This window comes from Pleurodeles waltl, chromosome 6 (assembly GCF_031143425.1).
Source record: "Pleurodeles waltl isolate 20211129_DDA chromosome 6, aPleWal1.hap1.20221129, whole genome shotgun sequence".
Classification (NCBI taxonomy): Eukaryota; Metazoa; Chordata; class Amphibia; order Caudata; family Salamandridae; genus Pleurodeles; species Pleurodeles waltl.
Genome location: NC_090445.1, coordinates 4310177 through 4332383, shown reverse-complemented (window position 1 = coordinate 4332383; position 22207 = coordinate 4310177). Strand labels below are relative to the sequence as shown.

At 55.3% G+C, this 22207-nt stretch overlaps 1 protein-coding gene across 1 annotated transcript in view; it reads right to left on the bottom strand.

Annotated features, from left to right (window-relative positions):
* The window catches only part of ENG (endoglin), a 186963-nt gene that overhangs the window by 21022 nt on the left and 143734 nt on the right, over nucleotides 1-22207 (bottom strand). Inside the window, exons 9-13 of the mRNA XM_069236953.1 lie at nucleotides 18921-19064; nucleotides 13611-13649; nucleotides 9039-9146; nucleotides 2713-2970; nucleotides 2497-2575 (exon numbers count right to left, since the gene is read on the bottom strand). Of these exons, the coding sequence (XP_069093054.1) occupies nucleotides 2497-2575; nucleotides 2713-2970; nucleotides 9039-9146; nucleotides 13611-13649; nucleotides 18921-19064 (628 nt within the window). The remainder of the gene's footprint in view (nucleotides 1-2496; nucleotides 2576-2712; nucleotides 2971-9038; nucleotides 9147-13610; nucleotides 13650-18920; nucleotides 19065-22207) is intronic.

The following is a 22207-nucleotide window of genomic DNA, read 5'->3' as shown; positions in this document are numbered from 1 at the left end:
GCCAGTGTGAGAGTGGGGGAGACCTCTGGGGGGGGCCAGGGTGAGAGTGTACAACGCCTCAGTTGCCTCAGTCACTGTCTCTGATTTATCATTCGTGTGATGAGGAGATAGGAGGCGGGACTTCATGGATTCTCACATCAGTGCCCTCTGACGCCTTCTCAACACTGTAGGAGGCTGGCTCAGTTTTTGGGGTACACCTATGGTGCGGCCCCTATACCGAGTCCAGGGAACCCTTAGTGATAGTGAACGGGTGTCCAGATAGGGAAGGCTCCCTAGGGGTATCTGTGGCGAGCAGCGGAAGCTTATCCAGGAGGAGTGTAAAGCATTTGCAATACCACAGTAGTCAGTCAGTAACTCACTCATGATAAAGAACCACACAAGTGCTGCAAAACTAAAGGACATTTTATTACAGCACTACTACTAGACTAGCATTTGTGTATCTCACTCTGAGATATCTACACACAATATGTACACAAGATGACCAGCAGAAATAACATAAAATGTACGGGCCCTATGGGGGGGGGGCACACCATATGCTAAGTGAGTGGAATGTGAACTAGTGACTCCAGCCAAGGTAAGTGTGGTAGTTAGCTGCGGGTAGTTAGGAACACCAGAGGTGAGTACAGTAAGTGCCCCCAGCAACCAGGAGTAAGTTAGTTACCCACTCTGTTGCCCCATAGGTGAACACAGAGAGTAGTAATTGGAGTTTATGGAATCCAAGACCCTTCTCAGTGGACCCCGAGGAAACCAGCAGACAGGAGGATGGATGGAGCGGGCCCCCACCCCATGATACCCAGAAGACAGGAGTACCCACCCCAGGATACCTAGAAGACAGGAGCACCTACACCTGGAACCTGGATGCAGAGGGGAGAAGGAACTCTCTGAAGCCTGTGGATGCCTCGGATTGTCCAGCTGCTGTCACGACCCGTGGACCAAGCTGATGGAACCCAGGGATGGTTTCCGTACGTGGAGGACCTGAAAAGGAAAGGGGCAGAGGCCAGCACCCATGGGACAATAGACCTCACCAGTTGGTGGACGTCTTGAGGTGCTGCAAAAGCAGATGATGTGACCCCTTTAATCAAATAGAGATTCCTTCATGCTTCCAGGTGCAAACAGACTCCTTGTGACCCCGGAGGATGCACAGCCTTGGATGTTGCAGGATTCTTGCAGGATCCGGAGAAGCAATGATGCAAAGGGAGCCTTCCCACCAGAAGCAGACTTGTACAGTTCCAAAGCAGACCAGCACCAGAAGCAGACTTGTACAGTTCCAAAGCAGACCAGCAGTGGTTCTAGAGGCCAGAAGTGGAAGATGTCTTGCAGAGTTCCTTGGCGAGTCTTGCTTGATGAATCTGAGGACCCACCCCGGGGAGCCCTGAAGTAACTCTAAAAGGGGGTTGGTCACTCTCTGAAAGACCCACCTATCAGAGGGGTCATCTACCTAACCAGTCAGATGCCCCAAGGGGCCTCTCCACATCTTATTTCCAAGATGGCAGAATCAAGTGGCCACCTGGCAAAGGTCTGTGCACCTCCCTAGGGGAGGAGCTGGATATGGGGAGTGGTCACTCCACTGTCCTTTGTGCAGTTACGCGCCAGAGCGCGAACTGGGGGTTCCTGAACTGGTGTAAACTGGATTATGCAAGGAGAGCACCAAATATACCCTTTAAAGCAGTCTGGTGGTGCTCAGAGGCCCCCCCACCTCAGCTCTTAGACACCCAATACACAGGGAGAGTGGTCACACCTCTCCCTTGCAGGAAATAGTTTGTTCTGCTCAGCCGACATGCGCCTGGCGCACCATCAGGAGGGCAGAACAGTGTGTGGGGTCAGCAGCAGTGTGGGCTGGCAGCTGGCCCCGTAAGGCTCCACTGCAGAGCGATACAATGCCATATTAGACAGTGATATATCACCTTGAATGACACAATAAACTACCAATCACGAAGTAGACACAAACGCAACAAACACCTATTGTATTAGTATTACTTTGGTGAACTTCAGGAGTGTGTGTATATGAATGCCATAGTTTATGCCAGAGGCTTTGTGACTGGAGCTTGCGTCCATGCCATGTGTAACCTTCTTGAATACTTTACTAAGTGTTGGCACTGAGCATGGAACGTGAGGGTTCGGAGACGCCTGGGCACGAAGCTGTGCACATCATGGACTTGCTGTCTCCAGGGAACCTTTGTGGCTCAACACTTCATGGAATAAAAGGTACCACCACCACAGTGATACCCACACACCCAGGGATGTGGTACCCATCCCACACCCGCTCTAGAGGCCTGTGCAGACAGAGACAGGCCCAAACACATCACACCGTAGGGCGGTGGGGTACAGTCTGAACTGAGGGAGACAAACACACCCAACCACACTACACGGCGACTAGAGACGTCCTGCAATCCAGACATGTTCACTGAGAGACATTTGGGCAAACATGACACCCACACCAAAGACATTTCACTCCTCCAGAGACCAAGAACACTCAACCACTGAAAGTGACCTTACCTTGACCAAGGGTAGTAGGGCTCTGGCCGGTGATCGACAGATCTAAAGATGCTTTCATGAGTTTGTTGTCCGAGCAGTTCTGTAAATAGAAAGACAGGCATGAAGGTGTGTGGCATGCACCTGACATCTGTGAACAGATCAAGAACAAGCATCACTGAAAGCTCATCCAGGGCACCCACATCCTCCCATTGAACCCCAAGGTGAAGAGACCCTCACAGTGGCATGGTCCGGCTCCAGGCACAGCACACAGGTCAGCACCCCGGTGCAGGCAGGTGGGCCTGAGGTGGGTCGGTACACGAAGGTGAAACGGAAGAGCTTGTGGGCGCTGTCCAGTTCTACCGGCTCCAGGATCTGCACGGTGGGCATCTTCGGAACATCTCTGGCAATCAGGGTCCTGCTCTTCTCGGAGCCCGGGGTCAGCGAGCACTCCTGAAGACGCAGCAGGGCATAGTCGGCTGCCCCGCTCACCGACACCTGCAGGGGAGAATTACAAGAATGAGTGAATGAATGGATGAATGAATGGAAAGCAAACATCAAACTCCTCTGCTCATAGCACTCAGCATCACATCTGTCACTGAGCCTTACAACCTGGAAGATGCCAAAAACACTGCAGAGGGTTAAACAACATTAAACCGGTGGATGATGGACGTCAGAGCGCCTGCCCTACCTTCCTAAGTCCTTTCTTCCTGTTTGCAGCCACCAGTGACAGCCTGGTCCCCAAAGGCAGACATGGATAATGACCCCACTCACTGGGCAAACACTGAGTGCATCAGGGAGAATCATTTTTTGTGCATCACAGACTCTTGCTTTGGGAGTTTGCAGTGCTGGTGCATTGATCATGGCATCTGCAGAACAAAGCTTGGGGGCCTCGTCTGAAGGCACTGAGGTCTTTAGATGTGGGGGTCTGTGTCCCTCTGCTGACCTGGCAGGACAGAGTACATCTTCCAATCTTTAATTAAGGCCCATGGACTCTGCCTGGCCTGCTACACTCACTGGTGTGTATGTGGGGGGAGCTAATGGGGCCTGTCTCCAGCTCGATTTGTCCTGCCCCCCACCCGGTGACCCACCACCACATCTGTTGAATGTACCAGGAGGTGGCACAGAAAAACACCCATGCCCTGTGCCTTGTCACACACTTTAATTTGCGCCAATAGGTTTCATCGCAAAGGAGTGTTGTTTGCTTAAAATGTTTAAACCTGAGTGTGCATGAATATCCCTACATACTGATTCACTAAAAAAGCCAAGGGTTACTATGACTTCAAAGTTAGGTGCTCAAGTGAGATAAGAACAAACATTTTAAAAAATGAACAACCGCCAAAGTTCGCAGTTATACTTTAATGAACTAATTTCAACTTCGGTCCCATCAGGCACTGCTAATGAGCTCACACGTTATGTCACTCATGACGTGTTAAGTGACATCACTGGTGACATCTCAAGTGGCACTAATGATTTTTGCCAAATTTGGTGCATTCTGTTCAGTTGTTTTTCTGTATTGGAGTGCAAAGTTTTCTATGGAAATAAACATGGGACATTACACTTTTGGGACCTCCCCTTTCTTTTGGGCCCCGCTTGACAGACTGACAAGAACTCCTGGATGATGGAGCCAAAGTGGATGATTTCTTTGGGTGAAAGCTTTGTCCACATTCATCAAACATTGCTTAGTTATTAAAGAAAAACCCCTTTCCCATGGAAAGTCTGACCTAACTATCACTACAGCATTTAAACACATACAGAGTCAGATGTAAAGAGATACTGGGTCCAGCACTTTCATCTGTGGCCCAGTGTGGCCCCCCTTACAGTTTCCATCTAGAGACGCCGCTGCTATCGCTGTCCAGGATCGCACTCGCCATCGTTCCTTGCAGTCCTTCTGGGGCCTCTCTCGACACCCGCTCTCGTCCTCACTAGTGATAGCCGCAGCAGCGGGGACCCCATTACTGAGGTGCCTTCACTAAGGGCCGGACTATGATCTTGGCAGATGGAATTCTCAGTCACAAACATGGCGGATATTCCATCCCCCATATTACAAGTTCAGGTTCCATAGGATATAGGTGGTCATTATGACCCTGGCGGTATTACAACGCCAGGGCCAAAATGACGGGAGCACCGCCAACAGGCTGGCAGTGCCTCCTGGCGTATTTTGACCGCGGCGGTAGCGCCGCGGTCACACCGCCGGGGCCGGTGGTTTTCCACCACAATGGCCCCAGCGGTTGTAAACCGCCAGGGCAGAGCTGCTTGCAGCGCTGCCCATGGGATTACGAGTCCCCGACCGCCAGCCTTTTTCTGGTGGTCTGAACCGCCAGGAAAAGGCTGGCAGTACGGGGAGTCGTGGGGCCCCTGGGGGCCCCTGCACTGCCCATGCCACTGGCATGGGCAGTGCAGGGGCCCCCTGACAGGGCCCGATGCGGCTTTTCGCTGTCTACTGTGCAGACAGTGAAAAGCGCGACGGGTGCAACTGCACCCGTCGCACGGCCGCAACACCACCGGCACCATTTGGAGCCGGCTCCCATGTTGCGGCCCACATCCCCGCTGGGCCGGCGGGCGGAAACTTGGTTTCCTCCCGCCGGCCCAGCGGGGATGTCGAAATGGGCACAGCGGTTACGGCTTGGCGGGCGGCTAATGTTGTAATGACCCCCATAATGTAATTGTAATTTGGCAGACGGGATATCAGCCATGTTTGTGACCGAGTGACCCTGTTCACCAAGATCATAAACAGGCCCTTGCTTCGTGGACATGGGAAACTCTTTCCAGGATTACTTTCACGCGCCAGATCTTTAACCACACGGGGATGGTACTCAGTCGCATGGACTACTGCAACGCCATCCTTCTTGGAGCTCCAGATGTTCTATTGAAGAGACTTCGAAGAGTGCTGACAGTGGCTGCAAAACTAACGCTCAATCTGCCTAGAAGGACCTCGGCCTCCCTCGCTCTTGGGAGGATTCGTTGGCTTCCGGTGGAGGAGAGGATGCAGTTCGAGTCCTTGTGTGTTGTGTTTAGGATGCTTCGCAGTATCTGCCCCTTGTTGAGGCAGCACAGATTCAAACTGTGTGTTCCGAGTAGACATTTGCGATCTACTATGGCTAAATTGGTGCGGGTCCCAGGATCCACAGACCCGACAAGGAGACCGAGCCCTTTCTATTGCTGCAGCTCGACTGTGGAACAAGCTCCAGTCTCTCTGAAGATGCTCTCAGATTTGGTGCAATTCAGAAAAGCTTTCAAAACCTGGCTTTTTCCTAATACTGTGGTCCTTCCCACACCGCGTTGGCTTTGCAATAGCGCCGGGACAACGGAACTGGTCACAGTGCGCTTTACAAATGCTACATAATAATAATACATTATGTGGCATGAAGAGGAAAGTGCTGTAGCACATTCTGCGGCTACATTATCCGGCTATTTTTCCACATTCAGACACATTGATCCAAAAGGGGCCCCACTATTCTCCAAAATACAATTTTAAAGAACATTCTGTAGACACATTCATCAGAACCTACTAAAAGATTATTCATCAGATGTTATATTCTTAGATGGAACCACAGGAGCAATGATTCTTCCAACTCACGGAGTGAAATAGTTTGTGTGAAACAATTTTTTTTTTTGTATTCAGCTGAAAATAACCCAATATGTGCACAATCTATGCCATAAAATGTGGGCCTGGTTGAGGAGCGGCCCGACTACTGATTCAATAACATAGCATGGGATAGAACACTGAAAATCTCAGCACGTAAGCCAGTCTAGACTTTATATACCTAACTCCACATATGTACACCTACACGGTACACGCATTCTTCAAGGTACGTAGAAGTGGAGTTATGAACAGTAAATCTATACTTCCTTGATGCGCTTACCTTTCGATTTGCCCGCTGTCACTGCGCTTAGACTGTTTTCACTGGGATCCTGCCAACCAGGACCCCAGTGTCTGTGCTCTCGCCTCTAACTTTGGTTGCTTTGGGACCCTTTACACCCCACAATTGGCATACTGGTGCCCCCATGTAAGTCCCTAGTATATGGTACTTGGGTACCCAGGGCATAGGTACACCAGGGGTCCCTCATGGGCTGCAGCATGTGTTATGCCACCCATGGGAGCCCATGCAAACTGTGTCTGCAGGCCAGTCATTGCATCCTGCGTGAACGGGTGCATGCACCCTTTCACTACAGGTCTCTGCACCAGGTCACTGTAAGACACCCCTATGGCAGGGCGTGTTTGGCAGCAAACATGTCAGAATCATACTTGGTGGCATGATTCCATGCACTCTGAGGGCTCCTTAGAGGACCCCCCCAGTATTGTTCCTACCGGTCTTCCAGTGTCTGCAAGGAGCCCATGCTGCTGTAGCCCCTTGGACATGATTCTGCCCTCCTGCTGCCTGATCAGCTCAAGCAGGGGAAGGCAGAACAAAGGATTTCCTGTAGGAGAGGGGTGCAGCCTCCTCTCCTTCGGAAATAGGTGTTAGCCTCCCTGCGCATCAGGCCTGCTTTGAAGGACACATTTGGTGCCCTCCATGCATAATCTGGTTTGCACCAGTCCAGGGACCACTACTCCCGGCTCTGGCACAAAACACACAATCGAAAGGGGAGTTACCACTCCCCGGTCCAGCTCCACCCCTAGGGTTGTCCCCAGAGCTCCTCTTAAAGCCAAGATGGGCAGAGGCCTCTGGGAGCATCTGACTGGGCAGTCAAGGAAGCAGGCAGGGAAGGAAGCGGATGTCAGTGACCCCTCCTCATAGGTGATCACTCCAGAGACTGACCAAACCCCCTTTTAGGGCTATTTAGGGTCTCCCTTGCGGGTGGGTCCCCACCTTGCAAGACTCCACCAGGACTCCTCTGCATTGTTTACTTCTACTTCTGGCCACTGGACTCTTCAGGAACCAAGAAGACTGCAATGCCTGAGACAACCTCGCCTTGCAACATGGTTTCACCTGCTCCTTCCAGCAGCTGCAACATTTCCCTGGCTGTGCATCCTCTGGGGTCAGCAAGACTTCAGCTGCACCAAGGAGCAAGAAGGAATCTCCCTTGGAGTGAAGGAGTCACTCCCCTGCATCCACAGGCACCAACTGCAACTACGCCCGGCTGCTGGAATCTGCTGTCCTCTGGGCCTCCGAAGATTCTCCAACACAGCTACTGGTTCTGAGAGATCCCTTGTCTCTGCCACTGGTACAGAATCCCTGTGCACCGCAACTGTTGCAACAGCCAAGGCTTGTTGACCCTTGCTGCGTGGGATCTTCAGGCTTCAAGTAGCCTCCGCCCCCAGTACCCTACCTCTGCAAGGACACTCTTTCCTTTGCTGCTACAGTGACCTGAGACTCCTCTTCAGGTACGCTGACTGGGCCTCACTGCAATTCATGCCTGCTGCCAGCGGGCTGCTTGTGGGGGCTCCACCTGCTTCTGCTGGGTCTCCTGTCTTCCGAGTGTCAGCCCGTACTCCCCTACAAGAGTCGAGTCCCCAGGAACTTGCTGGTCCTCCACAGCTCTGCAGAAGTTCCAACAGTTCCTCTTGCATTTGCTTGTGCCTGTTAGTGGCCCTCCTCTGCAGCTCCTAGACTTCATCCATCACCGTTGACCCAGATCTTCAGCTACAGAAGGGTGGGCATTGCCTCCTGCCCCACAGAGACACTCCTGCGTGGACTGGACTCCGCCCCCTTCTTTGGTAGGTCTTCTTCATCCAGAATCCACCTCTGGGCTCCACTGACCCGGCCCTGCTTCTGCATTTCCAACTGCAACGTCCCCTTGTTAGCCTATGGGAGAACGGGGTAACTTAACTCTCTGTAGCTGGCCGCTGGGGATCTAGGTACTTACTTTTTGGGGTTCCACTCTCCCCCAGCCCTTGTCTAACTACTCCATACAGTCTGGTGGGGACACCCCTCTGAATTCAATTTTTTAAAGTATATAATATGCCCCCCCCCCCCCCCCCCCCCCCCAACAAGGCTCTTGTTATTTTGTGGTTTTCCTGAGTAGCCACCTGTGTATATTCTGTGTGTTCATACCGCAGGAGGGAGGTACACCAGTGGTACTCTAGTTTGATGTTCCTATAATAAAGTACTTTTATTTTTGTAACACTGAGTGTTTTCTTCCAGGTGTTTAAGTGCTGTGTGACTACAGTGGTATTGCAAGAGCTTTGCATGTCTCCTAGATACGCCTTGGCTGCTCATCCACACCTACCTCTAGAGAGCCTGGCTTCTAGGCACTGCCTACACCTCGCTGATAGGGGATACCTGGACCTGGTGTAAGTGCCTCAGGTACCCACCACACACCAGGCCAGCCTCCTACACCCTGGATGCTAGAACTCCACAGCTTTATTGATGTTGATATTGTGTGTTTGATGTTAGTAGGCCACAGTATTACTGATTTCGAGTTTCAGTTTCACAATCCCTCCTTTACACAGTGGCTCTGAATTGTCAGCTCTCACCACCTGGAAGGTACATGTTTCTTTTGGTGACTTTTCTTATTTTTGTGCTAGAAGCATTGTTTGTTAAAGTCTGAAGATGGTGCAGCAGGTGTGAGGATGCTGCGGGAGCCCTGGCACTGCTGCCACCTGGGCACATGCCCCTTACCTGGACATAGGTCTTCACGCCGGCCTCCAGGGACTCAGAGGGGCTGGTGAAGTCTGGAGTCCCATAAACCTGCAGTTCCACTGATGGACTCACACAGACAAAGGGCACCTGGGGAGGGAAGGACTCAGGTGAGCAGAGGGAGCACTGAGAGACAAGAGGAGAGACATGCGCCAAGGGCAGGGAGAGCTCTGGGAAGGGTATATGGGTAACAAAAGGGACAGTGCACCGGTGAGAGGAGCACGGAGGGGTGCACCGGTGAGAGGGGAGCACGGAGATTTGCACCGATTAGAACCAAAGAGACATGCACCGATGAGACATGCACTGATGAGAAGTACAGAGACATGCACCGATGAGAACCAAAGAGACGTGCACCTATGAAAAGCACAGAGACATGCACAGATTAGAACCAAAGAGACATGCACCGATGAGAGGGGCACGGAGTGGTGCACCTGTGAGAGGGGCACGGAGACGTGCACCGGTGAGAGGGGAGCACGGAGATGTGCACCAATGAGAACCAAAGAGACATGCACCGATGAGACATGCACCGATGAGAAGCACAGAGACATGCACCGATGAGACATGCACCAATGAGAAGCACAGAAACATGCACCGATGAGACATGCACCGATGAGAAGCACAGAGACATGCACCGATGAGACATGCACCGAAGCTATCCTCTACCAGGAAGGCCTTCCCCAACTCTCAAACTCCTGTTCATAGAAAGGCCCTGTGTCAGGGGTCTAACGAGAGACAGACACACAGAGACAGTTGAAAAAGGTGAGAGCTGGCAGACATGGAGAGAGGGCCATGGAGAGAGCTGTCAGACACGAAGAGAGGGCCATGGAGAGAGCTGGCAGACATGGAGAGAGGGCCATGGAGAGAGGACCATGGAGAGAGATGGCAGAAATGGAGAGAGGGCCATAGAGAAAGGAGAGAGGGCCATGGAGAGAGGGCCATGGAGAGAGCTGTCAGACATGGAGAGAGGGCCATGGAGAGAGAGCCATGGAGAGAGGGCCATGGAGAGAGCTGTCAGACATGGAGAGAGGGCCATGGAGAGAGAGCCATGGAGAGAGGGCCATGGAGAGAGGGCCATGGAGAGAGGGCCATGGAGAGAGATGGCAGACATGAAGAGAGGGCCATAGAGAGAGATGGCAGACATGAAGAGAGGGCCATAGAGAGAGATGGCAGACATGAAGAGAGGGCCATGGAGAGAGATGGCAGACATGGAGAGAGGGCCATGGAGAGAGGGCCATGGAGAGAGCTGTCAGACATGGAGAGGGCCATGGAGAGAGCTGTCAGACATGGAGAGAGGGCCATGGAGAGAGGGCCATGGAGAGAGCTGTCAGACATGAAGAGAGGGCCATAGAGAGAGATGGCAGACATGGAGAGAGGGCCATGGAGAGAGAGCCATGGAGAGAGATGGCAGACATGAAGAGAGGGCCATGGAGAGAGGGCCATGGAGAGAGCTGTCAGACATGAAGAGAGGGCCATGGAGAGAGCTGGCAGACATGGAGAGAGCTGTCAGACATGAAGAGAGGGCCATGGAGAGAGGGCCATGGAGAGAGCTGTCAGGCATGAAGAGAGGGCCATGGAGAGAGATGGCAGACATGGAGAGAGGGCCATGGAGAGAGAGCCATGGAGAGAGATGGCAGACATGAAGAGAGGGCCATGGAGAGAGGGCCATGGAGAGAGCTGTCAGACATGAAGAGAGGGCCATGGAGACAGCTGGCAGACATGAAGAGAGGGCCATGGAGAGAGGGCCATGGAGAGAGCTGTCAGGCATGAAGAGAGGGCCATGGAGAGAGATGGCAGACATGGAGAGAGGGCCATGGAGAGAGGGCCATGGAGAGAGCTGTCAGACATGAAGAGAGGGCCATGGAGAGAGCTGTCAGACATGGAGAGAGGGCCATGGAGAGAGCTGTCAGACATGAAGAGAGGGCCATAGAGAGAGATGGCAGACATGGAGAGAGGGCCATGGAGAGAGAGCCATGGAGAGAGATGGCAGACATGAAGAGAGGGCCATGGAGAGAGGGCCATGGAGAGAGCTGTCAGCCATGAAGAGAGGGCCATGGAGAGAGCTGGCAGACATGGAGAGAGCTGTCAGACATGAAGAGAGGGCCATGGAGAGAGGGCCATGGAGAGAGCTGTCATGCATGAAGAGAGGGCCATGGAGAGAGGGCCATGGAGAGAGCTGGCAGACATGGAAAGAGCTGTCAGACATGAAGAGAGGGCCATGGAGAGAGGGCCATGGAGAGAAGGCCATGGAGAGAGCTGTCAGACATGAAGAGAGGGCCATGGAGAGAGCTGTCAGACATGAAGAGAGGGCCATGGAGAGAGATGGCAGACATGGAGAGAGGGCCATGGAGAGAGATGGCAGACATGGAGAGAGGGCCATGGAGAGAGCTGTCAGACATGAAGAGAGGGCCATGGAGAGAGGGCCATGGAGAGAGGGCCATGGAAAGAGGGCCATGGAGAGAGATGGCAGACATGAATAGAGGGCCATGGAGAAAGGGCCATGGAGAGAGATGGTAGACATGGAGAGAGGGCCATGGAGAGAGATTGCAGACATGAAGAGAGGGCCATAGAGAGAGATGGCAGACATGAAGAGAGGGCCATGGAGAGAGCTGTCAGACATGAAGAGAGGGCCATGGAGAGAGCTGTCAGACATGAAGAGAGGGCCATGGAGAGAGCTGTCAGACATGAAGAGAGGGCCATGGAGAGAGGGCAATGGAGAGAGGGCCATTGAGAGAGCTGTCAGACATGGAGAGAGGGCCATGGAGAGAGCTGTCAGACATGAAGAGAGGGCCATGGAGAGAGGGCTATGGAGAGAGCTGTCAGACATGAAGAGAGGGCCATAGAGAGAGATGGCAGACATGAAGAGAGGGCCATGGAGAGAGCTGTCAGACATGAAGAGAGGGCCATGAAGAGAGCTGTCAGACATGAAGAGAGGGCCATGGAGAGAGGGCCATGGAGAGAGATGGCAGACATGGAGAGAGGGCCATGGAGAGAGGGCCATGGAGAGAGCTGTCAGACATGGAGAGAGGGCCATAGAGAGAGATGGCAGACATGAAGAGAGGGCCATGGAGAGAGGGCCATGGAGAGAGGGCCATGGAGAGAGATGTCAGACATGGAGAGAGGGCCATGGAGAGAGGGCCATGGAGAGAGCTGTCAGACATGAAGAGAGGGCCGTGGAGAGAGATGGCAGACATGGAGAGAAGGCCGTGGAGAGAGATGGCAGACATGGAGAGAGGGCCATGGAGAGAGCTGACAGACATGGAGAGAGGGCCATGGAGAGAGCTGTCAGACATGGAGAGAGGGCTATGGAGAGAGCTGTCAGACATGAAGAGAGGGCCATGGAGAGAGATGGAAGACATGAAGAGAGGGCCATGGAGAGAGATGGCAGACATGAAGAGAGGGCCATGGAGAGAGCTGTCAGACATGAAGAGAGGGCCATGGAGAGAGGGCCATGGAGAGAGCTGTCAGACATGAAGAGAGGGCCATGGAGAGAGCTGTCAGACATGAAGAGAGGGCCATGGAGAGAGCTGTCAGACATGGAGAGATGGCCATGGAGTGAGCTGTCAGACATGGAGAGAGGGCCATGGAGAGAGGGCCATGGAGAGAGCTGTCAGACATGAAGAGAGGGCCATAGAGAGAGATGGCAGACATGAAGAGAGGGCCATGGAGAGAGCTGTCAGACATGAAGAGAGGGCCATGGAGAGAGATGGCAGACATGAAGAGAGGGCCATGGAGAGAGGGCCATGGGCCATGGAGAGAGGGCCATGGAGAGAGCTGTCAGACATGAAGAGAGGGCCATGGAGAGAGCTGTCAGACATGGAGAGAGGGCCATGGAGAGAGCTGTCAGACATGAAGAGAGGGCCATGGAGAGAGGGCCATGGAGAGAGCTGTCAGACATGAAGAGAGGGCCATGGAGAGAGGGCCATGGAGAGAGATGGCAGACATGAAGAGAGGGCCATGGAGAGAGGGCCATGGGCCATGGACAGAGATGGCAGACATGGAGAGAGGGCCATGGAGAGAGCTGTCAGACATGAAGAGAGGGCCATGGAGAGAGGGCCATGGAGAGAGCTGTCAGACATGAAGAGAGGGCCATGGAGAGAGCTGTCAGACATGAAGAGAGGGCCATAGAGAGAGGGCCATGGAGAGAGATGGCAGACATGAAGAGAGGGCCATGGAGAGAGGACCATGGGTCATGGACAGAGATGGCAGACATGGAGACAGGGTCATGGAGAGAGCTGTCAGACATGAAGAGAGGGCCATGAAGAGAGGGCCATGGACAGAGATGGCAGACATGGAGAGAGGGCCATGGAGAGAGGGCCATGGAGAGTTATGGCAGACATGGAGAGAGGGCCATGAAGAGAGGGCTATGGAGAGAGAGCCATGAAGAGAGCTGGCCCCACTCATCAGAGACAGGCGAAGAGACCGTGTGCATGACCTCTCCAGAGAGACAGCCTAAATGAGGACATCTCATGGAGCCCCCACACCCGGGCCTCAGTTCCTGCTCTTCGTGACATCTGAGGGGCAGACACTGGTACCCCCCCCAGGGCCCCCACTCACCACTACAGGCTCTGCCAAGGTGTTCACCGTCAGGAGCAGCTGAGGGGGGAACAGGGAGAGGTATTAAAACATGAAGGAACCCACAATCTATCCAGGGGGCCTCGGAGAAGGTCCTAGACACCCCCCTGTCCTCTGAAAGATGAAAGCCCCCTTCCACTGGGAGAGGGGTGCCCACTGAAAAGCCTCACCTGCCCCCTTCCCCTGCACCCCCAAACACAGAGCGCAGCAAGCGCTGAGAGAGGGGTGCCCACTGAAAAGCCTCACCTGAACCCCTTCATCGAGGCGGGGTCACCTGCCCTCACACTCACTGAGTCAGGGACCTCACACTCACTGAGCCAGGGTCCGGTGCTCTCACACTCACTGAGTCAGGGTCCGGTGCCCTCACACTCACCGAGCCAGGGTCCAGTGCCCTCACACTCACCGAGCCAGGGTCCGGTGCCCTCACACTCACTGAGTCAGGGTCCTCACACTTCACCGAGCCAGGGTCCTCACACTCACTGAGCCAGGGTCCTCACACTCACTGAGCCAGGGTCCGGTGCCCTCACACTCACTGAGCCAGGGTCCGGTGCCCTCACACTCACTGAGTCAGGGTCCTCACACTCACTGCGCCAGGGTCCAGTGCCCTCACACTCACTGAGCCAGGGTCCGGTGCCCTCACACTCACTGAGTCAGGGTCCTCACACCTCACCGAGCCAGGATCCTCACACTCACTGAGCCAGGGTCCTCACACTCACTGAGCCAGGGTCCGGTGCCCTCACACTCACTGAGCCAGGGTCCGGTGCTCTCACACTCACTGAGCCAGGGTCCTGTGCCCTCACACTCACTGAGCCAGGGTCCTCACACTCACTGAGCCAGGGTCCGGTGCCCTCACACTCACTGAGCCAGGGTCCGGTGCCCTCACACTCACTGAGTCAGAGTCCTCACACTCACTGCGCCAGGGTCCAGTGCCCTCACACTCACTGAGCCAGGGTCCGGTGCCCTCACACTCACTGAGTCAGGGTCCTCACACCTCACCGAGCCAGGGTCCTCACACTCACTGAGCCAGGGTCCTCATACTCACTGAGCCAGGGTCCGGTGCCCTCACACTCACTGAGCCAGGGTCCGGTGCTCTCACACTCACTGAGCCAGGGTCCTGTGCCCTCACACTCACTGAGCCAGGGTCCGGTCCTCTCACACTCACTGAGTCAGGGTCCTCACACCTCACCGAGCCAGGGTCCTCACACTCACTGAGCCAGGGTCAGGTGCCCTCACACTCACTGAGTCAGAGTCCGGTGCCCTCACACTCACTGAGTCAGGGTCCTCACACTCACTGCGCCAGGGTCCAGTGCCCTCCACACTCACTGAGTCAGGGTCCTCACACCTGACCGAGCCACGGTCCTCACACTTACTGAGCCAGGGTCCTCACACTCACTGAGCCAGGGTCCGGTGCCCTCACACTCACTGAGCCAGGGTCCGGTGCTCTCACACTCACCGAGCCAGGGTCCAGTGCCCTCACACTCACTGAGTCAGAATCCTCACACCTCACCGAGCCAGGGTCCTCACACTCACTGAGCCAGGGTCAGGTGCCCTCACACTCACTGAGTCAGGGTCCGGTGCCCTCACACTCACTGAGCCAGAGTCCGGTGCCCTCACACTCACTGAGCCAGGTTCCGGTGCCCTCACACTCACTAAGTCAGGGTCCTCACACTCACTGAGCCACGGTCCTCACACTCACTGAGCCAGGGTCAGGTGCCCTCACACTCACTGAGTCAGGGTCCGGTGCCCTCACACTCACTGAGCCAGGGTCAGGTGCCCCCACACTCACTGAGTCAGGGTCCGGTGCCCTCACACTCACTGAGTCAGGGTCCTCACACTCACTGCGCCAGGGTCCAGTGCCCTCACTGAGTCAGGGTCCTCAAACCTCACCGAGCCAGGGTCCTCACACTCACTGAGCCAGGGTCAGGTGCCCTCACACTCACTGAGTCAGGGTCCGGTGCCCTCACACTCACTGAGCCAGGGTCCTCACACTCACTGAGTCAGGGTCCTCACACCTCACCGAGCCACGGTCCTCACACTTACTGAGTCAGGGTCCTCACACTCACTGAACCAGGGTCCGGTGCCCTCACACTTACTGAGTCAGGGCCCTCACACTCACTGAGCCAGGGTCCGGTGCCCTCACACTCACTGAGCCAGGGTCCGGTGCCCTCACACTCACTGAGCCAGGGTCCGGTGCCCTCACACTCACTGACTCAGGATCCTCACACTCACTGAGCCAGGGTCCGGTGCCCTCACACTCACTGAGCCAGGGTCCTCACACTCACTGAGCCAGGGTCCTCACACTCACTGAGCCAGGGTCCTGTGCCCTCACACTCACTGAGTCAGGGTCCTGTGGCCTCACACTCACTGAGCCAGAGTCCTCACACTCACTGAGCCACGGTCCTCACACTCACCGAGCCAGGGTCCTCACACTCACTGAGCCAGGGTCAGGTGCCCTCACACTCACTGAGCCACGGTCCTCACACTCACTGAACCAGGGTCCGGTGTCCTCACACTCACCGAGTCAGGGTCCGGGGCCCTCACACTCACTGAGTCAGGGTCCGGGGCCCTCACACTCACTGAGCCAGGGTCCTCACACTCACCGAGTCAGGGTCCGGGGTCCTCACACTCACCGAGTCAGGGTCCGGGGCCCTCACACTCACTGAGTCAGGGTTCGGGGCCCTCACACTCACCGAGTCAGGGTCCGGGGCCCTCACACTCACCGAGTCAGGGTCCGGTGCCCTCACACTCACTGAGCCAGGGTCCTCACACTCACCGAGTCAGGGTCCGGGGCCCTCACACTCACTGAGCCAGGGTCCTCACACTCACCGAGTCAGGGTCCGGGGCCCTCACACTCACTGAGTCAGGGTCCGGGGCCCTCACACTCACTGAGCCAGGGTCCTCACACTCACCGAGTCAGGGTCCGGGGCCCTCACACTCACTGAGTCAGGGTCCGGGGCCCTCACACTCACCGAGTCAGGGTCCGGGGCCCTCACACTCACTGAGCCACGGTCCTCACACTTACGGAGTCAGGGCCCTCACACTCACTGAGTCAGGGTCCGGTGCCCTCACACTCACTGAGTCAGGGTCCGGTGCCCTCACACTCACTGAGCCAGGGTCAGGTGCCCCCACACTCACTGAGTCAGGGTCCGGTGCCCTCACACTCACTGAGTCAGGGTCCTCACACTCACTGCGCCAGGGTCCAGTGCCCTCACTGAGTCAGGGTCCTCACACCTCACGAGCCAGGGTCCTCACACTCACTGAGCCAGGGTCAGGTGCCCTCACACTCACTGAGTCAGGGTCCGGTGCCCTCACACTCACTGAGCCAGGGTCCTCACACTCACTGAGTCAGGGTCCTCACACCTCACCGAGCCACGGTCCTCACACTTACTGAGTCAGGGTCCTCACACTCACTGAACCAGGGTCCGGTGCCCTCACACTTACTGAGTCAGGGCCCTCACACTCACTGAGCCAGGGTCCGGTGCCCTCACACTCACTGAGCCAGGGTCCGGTGCCCTCACACTCACTGAGCCAGGGTCCGGTGCCCTCACACTCACTGACTCAGGATCCTCACACTCACTGAGCCAGGGTCCGGTGCCCTCACACTCACTGAGCCAGGGTCCTCACACTCACTGAGCCAGGGTCCTCACACTCACTGAGCCAGGGTCCTGTGCCCTCACACTCACTGAGTCAGGGTCCTGTGGCCTCACACTCACTGAGCCAGAGTCCTCACACTCACTGAGCCACGGTCCTCACACTCACCGAGCCAGGGTCCTCACACTCACTGAGCCAGGGTCAGGTGCCCTCACACTCACTGAGCCACGAACCTCACACTCACTGAGCCAGGGTCCGGTGCCCTCACACTCACTGACTCAGGATCCTCACACTCACTGAGCCAGGGTCCGGTGCCCTCACACTCACTGAGCCAGGGTCCTCACACTCACTGAGCCAGGGTCCTCACACTCACTGAGCCAGGGTCCTGTGCCCTCACACTCACTGAGTCAGGGTCCTGTGGCCTCACACTCACTGAGCCAGAGTCCTCACACTCACTGAGCCACGGTCCTCACACTCACCGAGCCAGGGTCCTCACACTCACTGAGCCAGGGTCAGGTGCCCTCACACTCACTGAGCCACGGTCCTCACACTCACTGAGCCAGGGTCCTGTGCCCTCACACTCACTGAGTCAGGGTCCTGTGGCCTCACACTCACTGAGCCAGAGTCCTCACACTCACTGAGCCACGGTCCTCACACTCACCGAGCCAGGGTCCTCACACTCACTGAGCCAGGGTCAGGTGCCCTCACACTCACTGAGCCACGGTCCTCACACTCACTGAACCAGGGTCCGGTGTCCTCACACTTACTGAGTCAGGGCCCTCACACTCACTGAGGCAGGGTCCAGTGTTCTCACACTCACCGAGTCAGGGTCCTCACACTCACCGAGTCAGGGTCCGGTGCCCTCACACTCACTGAGCCAGGGTCCTCACACTCACCGAGTCAGGGTCCGGGGCCCTCACACTCACTGAGTCAGGGTCCGGTGCCCTCACACTCACTGAGCCAGGGTCCTCACACTCACTGAGCCAGGGTCCGGTGCCCTCACACTCACCGAGTCAGGGTCCGGTGCTCTCACACTCACCGAGTCAGGGTCCGGGGCCCTCACACTCACTGAGTCAGGGTCCGGGGCCCTCACACTCACTGAGCCAGGGTCCGGTGCCCTCACACTCACCGAGTCAGGGTCCGGGGCCCTCACACTCACTGAGCCAGGGTCCTCACACTCACTGAGTCAGGGTCCGGGGCCCTCACACTCACCGAGCCAGGGTCCGGGGCCCTCACACTCACCGAGTCAGGGTCCGGGGCCCTCACACTCACTGAGCCAGGGTCCTCACACTCACTGAGCCAGGGTCCGGGGTCCTCACACTCACCGAGTCAGGGTCCGGGGTCCTCACACTCACCGAGTCAGGGTCCGGGGCCCTCACACTCACTGAGCCAGGGTCCTCACACTCACCGAGTCAGGGTCCGGGGCCCTCACACTCACCGAGTCAGGGTCCGGGGCCCTCACACTCACCGAGTCAGGGTCCGGGGCCCTCACACTCACCGAGTCAGGGTCCGGGGCCCTCACACTCACCGAGCCAGGGTCCTCACACTCACCGAGTCAGGGTCCGGGGCCCTCACACTCACCGAGTCAGGGTCCGGGGCCCTCACACTCACCGAGTCAGGGTCCGGGGCCCTCACACTCACCGAGTCAGGGTCCGGGGCCCTCACACTCACCGAGTCAGGGTCCGGGGCCCTCACACTCACCTGGTTCCGGAGCTCATTCCCAGGCCCGGCGGTGGTCAGGCAGCGGTCAGTTCTCGTGCTCAGGAAGATGTGTGTGTCGTTCTGCTCAGCTCTGCAGCTGGAGTCCAGGAGGGTCAGGGCTTGCACTTGTACTCCACCGGCGGCCTGGAGGGAAAGAGAGTGTCTGTGAGAGAGAGGCGAGAGAGGGAGAGGGAGAGAGAGTGTGTGTGTGTGAGAGAGAGAGAGACAGAGAGAGAGAGAGAGAGAGAGAGAGAGAGTGTGTGTGAGAGAGAGAGAGAGAGAGTGTGTGTGAGAGAGAGAGAGACAGAGAGAGAGAGAGAGAGAGTGTGTGTGTGTGTGAGACAGAGAGAGACAGAGAGAGAGAGAGAGGGAGAGAGAGAGAGAGAGAGAGAGAGAGAGAGTGTGTGTGAGAGAGAGAGAGAGAGAGAGTGTGTGTGAGAGAGACAGAGAGAGAGAGAGAGAGAGAGAGTGTGTGTGTGTGAGACAGAGAGAGACAGAGAGAGAGAGAGAGGGAGAGAGAGAGAGAGAGAGAGAGAGAGAGTGTGTGTGTGAGAGAGAGGCAGAGATTGGGACAGAGAGAGACAGAGAGAGAGAGAGAGAGAGAGTGTGTGTGTGAGAGAGAGGCAGAGATTGGGACAGAGAGGGAGAGAGACAGAGAGGAGAAGGGGACAGAGAGGCAGTGTCTGTGAGAGAAAGACGAGAGAGAAAAAGGGTGATGTGTGCTAGACAGATAGAAGAGACAGCTTAGACAATAAAAGTGTGTGAAAGTGAAACAAAAAAGAGAAAGAAACTGAAATGAATGTGAGAGGCAGAGTGGATGTGTGCATGAGAGAGAGAGAGTGGGTGTATGCATGAGAGAGAGAGTGAGAGTGGGTGTATGCATGAGAGAGAGAGTGAGAGTGGGTGTATGCATGAGAGCGAGTGAGAGTGGGTGTATGCATGAGAGCGAGAGTAGGTGTATGCATGAGAGCGAGTGAGAGTGGGTGTGCGCATGAGAGAGAGTGAGAGTGGGTGTATGCATGAGAGAGAGTGAGAGTGGGTGTGTGCATGAGAGAGTGAGAGTGGGTGTGCGCATGAGAGAGAGTGAGAGTGGGTGTATGCATGAGAGAGAGAGTGAGAGTGGGTGTATGCATGAGAGAGAGTGAGAGTGGGTGTGTGCATGAGAGGGAGAGTGGATGTGTGCATGAGAGAGTGAGAGTGGGTGTGCGCATGAGAGAGAGTGAGAGTGGGTGTATGCATGAGAGAGAGTGAGAGTGGGTGTGTGCATGAGAGAGTGAGAGTGGGTGTGCGCATGAGAGAGAGTGAGAGTGGGTGTATGCATGAGAGAGAGAGTGAGAGTGGGTGTGTGCATGAGAGAGTGAGAGTGGGTGTGTGCATGAGAGAGTGAGAGTGGGTGTGTGCATGAGAGAGTGAGAGTGGATGTGTGCATGAGAGAGAGAGTGAGAGTGGGTGTGTGCATGCGAGAGAGACTGGGGGCGTGCATGGGAGAGAGTGAATATGTGTACACTCATGAGAGAGTGAGTGTGTGTATGCATGAGAGTGAGTGTGTGTGTATGCATGAGAGAGAGAGTGAGAGTGGGTGTATGCATGAGAGAAAGAGTGAGAGTGGGTGAATGCATGAGAGAGAGAGTGAGAGTGGGTGTGTGCATGAGAGAGAGAGTGAGAGTGGGTGTGTGCATGAGAGAGAGAGTGAGAGTGGGTGTGTGCATGAGAGAGAGAGTGAGAGTGGATGTGTGCATGAGAGAGAGAGTGTGTGTCCATGAGAGAGAGAGTGAGAGTGTGTGTATGCATGAGAGAGAGAGTGAGAGTGGGTGTATGCATGAGAGGGAGAGGGAGAGTGGATGTGTGCATGAGAGAGAGAGTGAGAGTGGGTGTGTGCATGAGAGAGAGACTGGGGGTGTGCATGGGAGAGAGTGAATATGTGTACACTCATGAGAGAGTGAGTGTGTGTATGCATGAGAGAGAGAGTGAGTGTGGGTGAGAGTGTGTGTATGCATGAGAGAGATAGTGAGTGTGGGTGAGAGTGGGTGTATGCATGAGAGAGTGAGTGTGTGTATGCATGATAGAGAGAGTGTGGGTGAGAGTGAGAGTGGGTGTATGCATGAGAGAGTGAGTGTGTGTATGAATGAGAGTGATAGTCGGTGCATTCATGAGAGAGTGAGTGTATTCATGAGAGAGTGAGTGAGTGTATGTATGAGAGAGTGAGTATGTGTATGCATGAGAGCGAGAGTGGGTGTATGCATGAGAGCGAGTGAGAGTGGGTGAATGCATGAGAGAGATAGTGAGCATGTGTATGCATGAGAGTGAGTATGTGTATGCATGAGAGTGAGAGTAGGTGTATGCATGAGAGCGAATGAGAGTGAGTGTATGCATGAGAGCGAGTGAAAGTGGGTGTATGTATGAGAGAGAGAGTGAGCATCTGTATGAATGAGAGAGTAAGTATGTGTATGCATGAGAGTGAGAGTGGGTGTATGCATGAGAGCGAGTGAGAGTGGGTGTGTGCATGAGAGAGAGACTGGGGGTGTGCATGAGAGAGAGTGTGTGTATGCATGAGAGCGAGTGAGTGTGTATGCATGAGAATGAGTGAGAGTGTGTGTGTATGCATGAGAGCGAGTGAGAGTGGGTGTATGCATGAGAGCGAGAGTAAAAGTGGGTGTATGCATGAGAGAGAGTGGGTGTGTGCATGAGAGAGAGACTGGGGTGAGCATGAGAGAGAGTGTGTGTATGCATGAGAGCGAGTGAGAGTGTGTGTGTATGCATGAGAGCGAGTGAGAGTGGGTGTATGCGTGAGAGCGAGAGTAGGTGTATGCATGAGAGAGAGTGTGTGTATATGTATGAGAGCAAGTGAGAGTGGGTGTATGCATGAGAACGAGTGAGAGTGTGTATATGCATGAGAGCGAGTGTGTGTGTATGCATGAGAGCGAGTGAGAGTGGGTGTGTGCATGAGAGAGAGTGAGAGTGGGTGTATGCATGAGAGAGAGTGAGAGTGGGTGTATGCATGAGAGCGAGTGAGAGTGGGTGTATGCATTATAGAGAGAGTGAGCATGTGTATGCATGAGAGTGAGTATGTGTATGCATGAGAGTGAGAGTAGGTGTATGCATGAGAGCGAATGAGAGTGAGTATGCATGAGAGCGAGAGTGGGTGTATGCATGAGAGCGAGTGAGAGTGGGTGTATGGATGAGAGAGAGAGTGAGCATCTGTATGCATGAGAGAGTAAGTATGTGTATGCATGAGAGTGAGAGTGGGTGTATGCATGAGAGCGAGGGAGAGTGGGTGTATGCATGAG